The sequence below is a fragment of the Chiroxiphia lanceolata genome, chromosome 4 (assembly GCF_009829145.1).
Source record: "Chiroxiphia lanceolata isolate bChiLan1 chromosome 4, bChiLan1.pri, whole genome shotgun sequence".
NCBI lineage: Eukaryota > Metazoa > Chordata > Aves > Passeriformes > Pipridae > Chiroxiphia > Chiroxiphia lanceolata.
The window spans coordinates 14023967-14034305 of record NC_045640.1 but is presented as its reverse complement, the minus strand read 5'-3'; the positions used below and the strand labels follow the sequence as shown (position 1 = coordinate 14034305).

Genomic DNA, 10339 nt, shown 5'->3' with positions numbered 1-10339 from the left:
AACCAAACAAAAAAAACCCTGACACCTATGGAGGTTGATATAGCACAGTGAGTGCTCTCACAGCAAGTATTTTTCTAGGATTCTTCCCAAAATTGAGACCAGCATGTACCAGGGGACCTGGTTTTCACTCTCATTTTTCAGATTTACAGATGGAAGATTTTTTTTTTTACATGGTACAAACATCAATGTGAGTGACAAAGTTTTGTATTTAGCACCTTTTGCTAGTTTCTCTGTGTGGTTTAGGAAACTTAGTTCTACCTAAAAATGTGAAAAATGAAGCAAAAATAACTTCAATTCTTGCCACATTTGATGCACTTTTCAGGAGAGCAGAGCAGTAAATAACATCCTCATAATACCTTTTCTGTGTGCTCTCAGGAGGGCCATTTACTCAATAGCCTAATTTAGGAACTCTGTTTTTATTCAAATCTCAGTTACTGAAAGAAAACATCCTTTCCTTCTAATTAGTAAGACAGTGGAAGAGATTTTTTACTAGGAACATGTGAGAAGTGTTCAGGGTGGCAGAGAGTCTCTTCTGCTAATGCTTAGCATTTAACTCTAGCTTCAACCATTTCAGCACTGTCTTTTATCATAGTCTGCAATTTCTGCCCCCTCCCCTCCTTTTTTTTAAAACCAACTTCACAGGTGCTTAAATGCAAGCCAGGTGACCTTCATATTTAAAAAATTGATGAGGCCAACTAGATTTCTGCAGACCTGTGAGCTATTCAGATCATGGTTAGAACTAATGAAAAGCTCAGCTAACTTGAACAGTTTTCCCAAACCCATGTCCTGACACCCCAGCACCCACTGCACCGGTCCTGTGGGGGAGCTCTCACATGCTGTTTAAAGCAACACTTGGGAAAAACTGAAAGTTAAGAGAAACAAGTGAGTTTAAAACACAACTTCAAGACATTACCTCTCTTATGTCTTCATTGCCTTCTTTGATATTCTCTGTTGCACCCACAACTAATTGATGGATATTGTCAATATCAGTTTCCTGTTTTAAAAAAGAAATAAAACTGAGAAACAGTAATGAAAGTTAGGAAAAAACCACTTCCAAGCACTTAGAGAACAAGCAGAACTCAAAAATGAATCTGGTATTACTAACATCTTTGTTTCATTGATGCAAAGGTATAGAGTAATTACAATTAAGTTGCAGTTTCTTTATCTGTGATTTTATGAGCTTGAATGGAGACCACCAAGATCAGCAGGAAGTCTCCCATTTATCCAAGTTTAACCTGTCTGATATTTCCCAGCTCTTTTGGAAGAGGCAGCACCACTTCCAGAAAGGATGTTATGAAATAACACATTTAACAGAAGACCAGTTCTGAGGCATTAGAATCATCCTAACACATGTTGCGTTTTCCATTCCCTGTTCATACTAATAAGTAACAACAGTGAATATCTTGATTTTGAATTTGAAAAACAAACAAAAATCTTTTCCTTCACATGTGCACCAAAGATTCATTAACCTTATGTTTACACATTGCATGCAAGCAAGAGTAAAATATCCCCAAGAAAATCTTCAAGCTTTATTTGCTGCTGCAGTATTAAAATACACTAACCTGTTGCAAGACTTTCTCAGTGAATATCTCTTGTAATCTGGAGATTTCCACCACTTTTCCTTCAATTTGTCTTGGCAAAGAAGAGAAATACTCCATTAGAAACTAAATGCAAACATGTGTTGCTGTTGCAGATTCAGACTCTCCAGCCCAGTAAGTGGCTGTTCAGGAGGCCACTGTTTTGTCAGCCATCAGTGGGGCAGCACCAGCCTGTGATCAGGGCTCGGATGTTCTTGGTTGGAAAACAACCAGCCCATAAAGAAGCCCTGGAAAAGGCATCGCCCCGCAGCGCTCAGCAAGCTGCCTTCACTGCCAGGGGTTCACCTGTCTCCCTTCTTCAGTCTCACATAACAACATCCATGGTGGGCCCCAAGCAGCTGATTTTGACATATCCTCTTTATAGGCTACTATGACCTGTGGAATTCACCTTGCCTGGGACTAATAATCCAAAAGTCAGTTTCTAGCTTGAGAGCTGTTCAGCTGTTCTGCACAGCAAGGGAGAGTGAACGGTGCTGCTGTAAGGACAGCCAGGTCTCTGCACAGGGTCGGCGGTGGCACCTCCCCCACTGCTGTCTGTGTATGCAGTGGACCACAGGATATGAGTGGGAAACTCAGCATTTTAAAACTTGGGTAAGGGAGAATGCAAACCTTCCAAATTTAACCAGTACTATTCTGGATAGTTTGTGTGACCCTCAGAATCATTCTTTACCCTGTGGGACAGCACACAGCACCCTTCCTGGGCGCTCCTGTTTCATGCCACCTCCTCCCACACCACTGCAGTTGGTGCAGGCAGGTGTCCTGCAGCCAGTACACTGCGCGTGAGTGTTGTCCAGGTCACGGGACTGGCACGTGCCCCAGTTTGTTGAGTAACAGAAAATTGTACCTGACTTCATCAAAGAGATTGTTCATTTCACCAACAAGTCTCTGGTTCTCCTGTTCAAACTGGAAAAAGGGAGGAAATGACACACATGAGTTCACATGCCTGGACTCGGGGACCTTTCTTAATGCCCACAGCGATAAACCAACTCCCACCCTTTCCTTGCCATCCATTACACTATGTCTCAACTAAAACAATCTTAAAGTTACTCAAGTTTCTTTGCAGTAAGGAATGATACAGTGGATGAATCTGTCCTTTCTATATTATTTTAGAAATTTCAGTGGAGAAATCTTTCATGCTTGTGAAAGCATGTGATTCTCTTCATGCCATCTTTGCGCTGTCCTTCACATTCATGAACTGCCGGTGGAATGAATTTAGGAGCCTTTAGATTTTGCTGCAGTATGAAATACTTTACAAATGCACTGGCTTTAGTTATTCCAAAAGAGCTCTTTCAATTAAAACTCATGAGTATTTAATGAAACATTTAAATATATTGTTAGCACTGCATTTGTCAACTAGAAGGCTTTATGCAGGAAAATAATAAGCTTTGGCTTTTCAAGCATACATGACTCTCAGATAATTTGGGACTCATTACAGAACAAGTGACCATGCAGCAAGTATGATGACAAGATTTGCGGAAACAAAATCTGCACAGCCATAATACTGGAGAGAAGGGTCTCTCATGTCTCAGTGGATCTTACTGGAAACCACGTGATGAGGGCTCCCACACTGCCACTGTCCTCCACACTTTGTGCAGTAATATTTTTCACCTTCCTTCAGGCCCAGCAGAGCCTAAGAGAAACAGTACCTGACTCTAAGCAGCATATTAAATGTCAACCTGCATGCCTTAAGGTGAAGTCATTACTGCTAAAAATCAGAAATTTGTAGATTTAATCTCACCGAAGCGAGTGTTAATTGACAGGTATGAGTCTGAAGAAGGGTAACAGTGAATCTCATAGAAAAAGGTTTAGTTTTCTGACATGGGCAATTTACATCATGAAGTATAAAGAAAAATTACTTATTTCTCTAACATACAGATTTCTTTTTGTACTAGAGGTCACTGTCTACCTGACTGGCAAGAATAGCTTTCTCTCTTTGGTTAAAGGATTCCAGAGAGTCTAAAAGAAGGGTTATTGGGCACTGTCACCTTCACTGTGGGGTAGAGGCCTCAGGGAAAGCGTCCAGTCCCATGAGGTGAGGGGGAACAGAGCAACATACTGCACAGTTCCCTGAAGTCCCATTGATTTCCACTCTAAAGATCCAATGGTTTTGTTAAATAAGAAAATATCGTTGTGGCAAGTCACTGCTGTCTGTAGTGACTCCTCCTACAGAGCAGACCATTTGTTAAAATATAGTTGCCTAAAATACAGTGATATTTACTTCACAGCGGTAGATGGCTAAAGGTGCTTCCTCACTGCCCTCCTTTATGTTCACACCATTGTATGGCTGGTTTTGGTAGAGTCACCTCACAGCAAAGCCAAGGAACAGAGCAGTGAAACAGAGCCACCAGATCTAGCACTGCAATGACTGATTGCTCCTTGAGTGACTAAGGGGGGTCACCAAGCTGTAATTGTTTTTCTGACTTCTGTAAGGATAAGTATTTCTGTAAAATATTCAACATCAGAAATTCCCTATTTTGCTGCTTTAGTAAAACTGAGATGACAACTAATTTAGAAGACAAATTTTAATAAAGAAACAGTGAATGATTTTAATCCCTTACAAATAGCACAAATCCACTTGAGAAAGTATTCTTTAAAAAGTCCCTTTGATACTTAAAACCCTCCACTGGCACAAATTACCTTCTAAACTGCTAAATGATCTTTGCAACTTGAAATCATGGCTAATGAAGCACTTGGCACAGACAGCAGTTAAGATATGCTAAAACAGTCAATTGAACAAAGGGTTAGGGCATTGAACACTTCATATACCAGTGTGTCACAAAGGGATTTACATGATGGGAACCCAAAACCAAGCTCTAGGAGTCAGTACAGCTCAAAGATTTATGGCTTATTGAAGTAGCCTCTTTTATGACAGTGAAATATTTGGTTACCAAAATATAGCATACAGTGACAAACTGCTTAATATATGGCTAAAAATCTAATGCATAAAAGAAATCATCACCACTCCTTTTTGTTATCTCATGAAAGAAATGATTAGATATGCTGTTCCTGAATTTAGGACATAACCAACCAAAAAAAGATAGAGAGAAGTAGATATTTTCACAACTCTAAATGTCAGAGTCAGATTTTTCCCCAGTCAGTGCAACCAGAAGATATCTGCTCACAGTAACTATAAAAACCCTTAATACACCTGTACTCAGAGTTATAAACTGAAATTTATTGTGCAAATCATGCAATAACCTACAAACATTTTGAACAATGTCAGGCTCTCTCCTGAGGATAAAATACTGATAGAAATTGCTGCTCTAGCAATATGGTAGGGCTTTAATTCATTATTTTATCTACAGGAAGGATCCCAGAACCATGACTGAGATTTGTTAAGCATGATTTGACACAACATATCCCAGCTTAAAACCAACACAGCAGTTGTGTAACCTACCCTCTTTATAGAACCGTTTAGGATGGAAAAGACCTTTGAGATCAAGTCCAATTATTAAGCCAGCACTGCCAAGGCCACCACTAAACCATGTCCCTAAGTGCCATGTCTACATGTCTTTTAATCCCTCTAGGGATGGTGATATGGTTTGAAGCTGGCTCCCTGCCAAGTCTCCAAACCTTACCACCAGAAGCCCCCCCCCCCCAAAAACCTCAGGGAGAAGAGGGAGAGAAAAAAAAAACCAACCAACTAAGAAAACCCGAAACGAGAGAGAGACAGCTAAAGTGATATATATAAATATATTTACACTTATGTTACAATTGAAATATATACACAATTTAAAAATATATAGAATTTCACAAGGGAAGGGGAAGGGGGAAGGGAAAGGGAACAAAACCAAAATAATATATATATATATATATATATATATATATATATATATATCCCAATCAGTAGCCCGAGATCTAGTAACTAAGAGTTAGCAAAGAAAATATCCCACCACTCTCCTTGGGACAACCGGGAGTCGCTCCGGTACGATCGCCGGCAACCTCCGCCTCCCAAGGTCGACAAGGCCTTACCAGGCCTCGCTCCCCAACACAGCAGACTCAACAGCAGGGAACCTGCACCTCCAAGCCGCCGGAAGGAAAGAGAGCGAAGGCCTCTCCTCCTTTCTTCTTATAATCTGGTTTACGTAAAAATCGTAGGGAATACTGGGTAAATCTGGACCCTTCCTTGGTTACAAACTGGTCACCAAGGAAGGCCTAGCCCAAACCACCACAGATGGTGACTCCAACACTTCCCTGGGCAGCCTCTTCCAGTGCTTGACAACCCTTTCAAGTGAAGAAATTTTTCCTAAGATCCAGTCTAAACTTCCCCTGGGGCAACTTGAAGGCATTTTGTTTTGTTCTGTCACTTGTTACCTGAGAGAAGAGACCAACCCCCACCTGGGTACAACCTCCTTTCAGGGAGTTGTAAAGAGTGATAAGGTCTCCCTTGAGCCTCCTTTTCTCCAGGTTAAACACCCCCAGCTCCCTCAGCCTCTCCTTATGGGACTTGTGCTCCAGATGCTTCACCAGCTCCATTGCCCTTCTCTGGACATGCTCCAGCACCTCAATGTCCTTCTTGCAGTGAAGGGCCCAAAACCAAACACAGGATTGAAGGTCCTTTTCCAATGGGCAGTCTTCCAGTCACTCTGCCCCCAACCTGCAGCACTGCCTGGGGTTGCTGTGACCCAAGGGCAGGTCGTGGCTCTTGTCCTTGTTGAACCTCATACAATTGGCCTCAGCCCATCGATCCAGTCCGTCCAGATCCCTCTGCAGAGCCTTCCTGCCCTCCAGTAGATCAACACTCCCACCCACCTTGGTGTCATCTGCGAACTGACAGAGGGTGCACTCAGTCCCCTTGTTCACATCATTGATAAAGATATTAAACAGGACTGGCCCCAGTACTGAGCCCTGGGGGACACCACTGGTGACCAGCCACCAGCTGGATTTAACTCCATTCACCACCACTCTCTGGGCCTGGACATCCAAGCAGTTTTTACCCAGTGAAGAGTCCACCTGTCCAAGCCATGAGCAGCCAGTTTCTCCAGGAGAATGCTGTGGGAAGTGGTGTCAAAGGCTTTAGTAAGGTCCAGGTAGACACACCCACAGCCTTTCCCTAATCCACTAAGTGGATCACCTCGTCTTAGAAAGAGATCAAGTTGGTCAACCAGGACCCACCTTTCATGAATCCATGTTGGCTGGGCCTGATCCCCTGGTTGTCCTGCAAGTGCTGTGTGATGTCACTCAAGATGATCTGTTCCATGACCTGCCCCAGCATGGAGGTCAGGCTGACAGGGCTGTAGTTCTCCAGATCCTCCCTCCAGCCCTTCTGGGCTGATGGATGTCACATCTGGTGACCTCCAGTCAACTGGGACCCCTCCAGTTATCCAGGACTGCTGGTAAAATATGCAAAGTGCCTCAGTGAGCACTTGAGCCAGCATCCTCAGTACCCTTGGTACTCAAACCCATAGACTTGTGTGTGTCTAAGTGGCAAAGCAGGTCCACTGATCATTTCCCCTTGGATTATGAGAGCTTCATTCTGCTCCCCGTCCCTGTCATCCAGCTCAGGGGGCTGGATACCTGAGAACAACTGGTCTTACTATTAAAGAATGAGGCAAAGAAGATATTAGGTACCTCAGCCTTGTCCTCAGCCTTTGTTACTATGTCTCCCCTTCCATCCAGGAATTGATGGAGATTCTCCTTAGCCCTTCTTTTGTTGCCAATACATTTCTAAAAACACTTTTTTATTGTCTTCTACTGCAGTAGCCAGATTAAGTTCTAGGTGGGCTTTGGCCCTTCTGATTTTCTCCCTGCATATTGTTAACCTGTCCCTGCATAACTTTAACCTCTCCCTGCATAACCTAAAGGATTTAGATGAGCAATGAAAAAACCAATGCACATTCAAATGCTCAAATTATATCCTAGTTACACCTACATTTACATCTTGGACACAGATTTACCTGAAAATCAGAATAATGGATCTAGTGAATTTAAAGTCTTTTAGGAATGAAATTATATAGAATCCAACTTTTACTAATAAAGGTCAACTCTTAGCTGTAAGTTTCTGCAAAAAGGCACTGAAAGAGCAGTTTTGCTGTGGAATAGTCACCACGTACATCCCTAGCATTTGTAATTCAGCTAATTATAGTGTTCTTAAAACAAACCAAAACAACAACCCTAAGAAAAAAAATCTGTCCACAGAACAGAGAGGTGGTTTGCGCAGCTCTGAGCATCTACATACTGTGGCAACATTTACATATTACAAAAATATACAACTCTGTTTACAGTTTGTCAACACCTATAATACATATTCAAAGCCAACAGTAAAAATCTACCCAACAAGAAATGACCCTCACTGGGGAAGGCTGTTCTGGTGAGAGGAGGGTGCTGTAGTGGTAACTCCCTTCGTATGCTTTTTTCATTCTACTTTTTTACTATCAGTACTAACCCCCAAGTAGTGCCTAATTAACAGTTTCAGATTGGAGATTTTAGGAGTCCAGAAAGCCTTCAAATCATTAAAGTATGAACACAGATTTTTCCCTTATCTGCAGCCTTACTCTGAAAAGTAAAAAGATACGACAGGATTTCATGAAAAAGAAATGTATTTATTCCCAAAATACCATGACAAGGGATGTAACACATTTAAAACTTAATTACAGTGTGAGGCCTATAAAACACAACCCCTATTTAGCAGTAAGTCAGAGCCATCACCTTTGATGCTCATTTTCCCCGTTCCTCTGGAAGCAAGGGGGCTAACAGGATTCTGACTAAAGACAGGAGAACAAAAATATGCAAAGAATTCTCTTTAATAAGAAAACAGAAAGCAGGAGTAAGCCTTCAGATTTTAGACTGGCACTCAAGAACAATATGAGAGCATACAGAGCAGCCTCTGAAGAACCTTTTCTCTTTAGCAAACCAAACCATAATTTCATGCAACTTACTCATCTCTGACTGGAAGGGTGATGCATATCATGTCTGGGAACACTTCTAATAACTGCCAAGGAAGCTTCACAAACTCATTCTGCAGCAGCCCTTTCCGTTAGTGAAGCTCACTGTTCTGAAATCCGCACAGCTACTGACTGAAATATTTTTTTTTTCTTACTTTATATAAACCCAAGGCAATGTGTGCTTATGTAGAAAGGTTTTCTAAGAATTTTGAGCTATGTTCAAAATGATAAATTTTAGGAATAATCAAAAAATCTGACAAGTTGTCAGCAACCATGCCTTTGTCAGAAATTTTCTACTATATCAGTTCAACTGTAAGCAGAATTGGATCAATTAATACATAAACATGCTGATAACAGGGAAATGCAAAAAAGTTAAAATTCATGAAATTCTGTTGTGACAGATATCTATTCCTTCTGATCTTGATAATAAAAAAATAAAAAGAAATAAAATGAAGTATAACTTCATAGCTATACTTAAATAGTACAACTGCTTAAGCTGTGCCCTAAAAGCTATCCAAGAAAATAGGGTCAACACTTTATTCTTTCAGAAGTTTCATAATGCTTCTTCTGATGTTGCCTTGACTTCTATTATTTTCTGACTAAAAAAAAGCAACTAATGATTGTAATTTTAAAAAAGCAATTTTAATTTCAATTGTTGAAAATTAGTTGTACTAATTTCATGTCTCCATGTAAATATTTCGTAGCAATGTTAAATATTAGTTGCTACTAGAAGAACTAGGAAGACACATGCAAAAGGTGTATCTTGTTATGGCACTATTCTGTATAAAATGAATGCTAAAAATTAATTTGGGTGAATTTGTATTATCTTTTTAACACATATGAATACAACAGAAAATACGATAAAACAGACAATAAGACACAAGATAAACTTACCATTTGTATTTCTTCAGGTGACAGCTCATCTTCTCCTTTGCCATCCCCCCATAATCCAAGGTTACTTTGGGCATCAGGCAGATTCCTGTCTGTAAAAGAACCACCAAACACCTGAGACAATACAGGGCACTGAATAGTAAAGCGAAAATAACTTTTCAGCCATGTTAGACTGCTGATGAAATTGTTGTATCTCCTGTGTCAGTAACTGAGGTTCACCCTACATTTACAGCATGAAATTACATTGATAACCTTTAACATCCAAACTGGGCCAAAAGCCTACGTGCATGTTTAATTTTATGAACTACAAGGAGTTGCACTAACATACTGACAGTGAAAGATGTAAAACAACTCACAATGCACGAAGAGTTTTTAGGGCACAAAATACTGCGGCAGTTGTCTTTCAGCAGACAAAACCACACAATTTTCAAAATAACAGTCTATATGCAAACTATTATCTTCCAATGAGACTTTACAGTACAACCAGCTACTCATTCCAAAAACTAAAAACAGAATTTCAAAGATAATTTGTGCAAAGTTCACAGGACAAACTCTATCTCCTCATGCCGTTCAAACTTCCTGTTACAGCTCAAATCCCACACCACACTGTGCAAGGGGTCTTCCTGCATATAACAGGAATCAGCTCCAATCCCACAAATTAACCATAACACATCAAAGCTGCTTCATATATTTGAGTAGTACTTCCCCTTTGATTAAAGCTAATCATCTGCATAAATCTTTGCAGGAGTCGGGCATAAAAGATCTTGAATGGCTATTTCTGAGATATTCCCTTCTGGAAGATTTAATTTTAGGCTTAATTATACACTTCTGATTATAGACAAAGAAGTTAGAATGGGGAAGAAAAGAAACTATGCTAGAGGAATCTACTGTTTCTGAAGCTTTTTTAGCATCAGTATTTAAAAACCTCATAAGACTGCAGCCTTGAGAAGGCCTCTGTTCTCTCCA

At 40.6% G+C, this 10339-nt stretch overlaps 1 protein-coding gene across 1 annotated transcript in view; it reads right to left on the bottom strand.

Annotated features, from left to right (window-relative positions):
* The window catches only part of STX18 (syntaxin 18), a 63074-nt gene that overhangs the window by 2098 nt on the left and 50637 nt on the right, over nucleotides 1-10339 (bottom strand). The window contains exons 7-10 of the mRNA XM_032684666.1: nucleotides 9377-9465; nucleotides 2443-2501; nucleotides 1563-1632; nucleotides 914-994 (exon numbers count right to left, since the gene is read on the bottom strand). Of these exons, the coding sequence (XP_032540557.1) occupies nucleotides 914-994; nucleotides 1563-1632; nucleotides 2443-2501; nucleotides 9377-9465 (299 nt within the window). The remainder of the gene's footprint in view (nucleotides 1-913; nucleotides 995-1562; nucleotides 1633-2442; nucleotides 2502-9376; nucleotides 9466-10339) is intronic.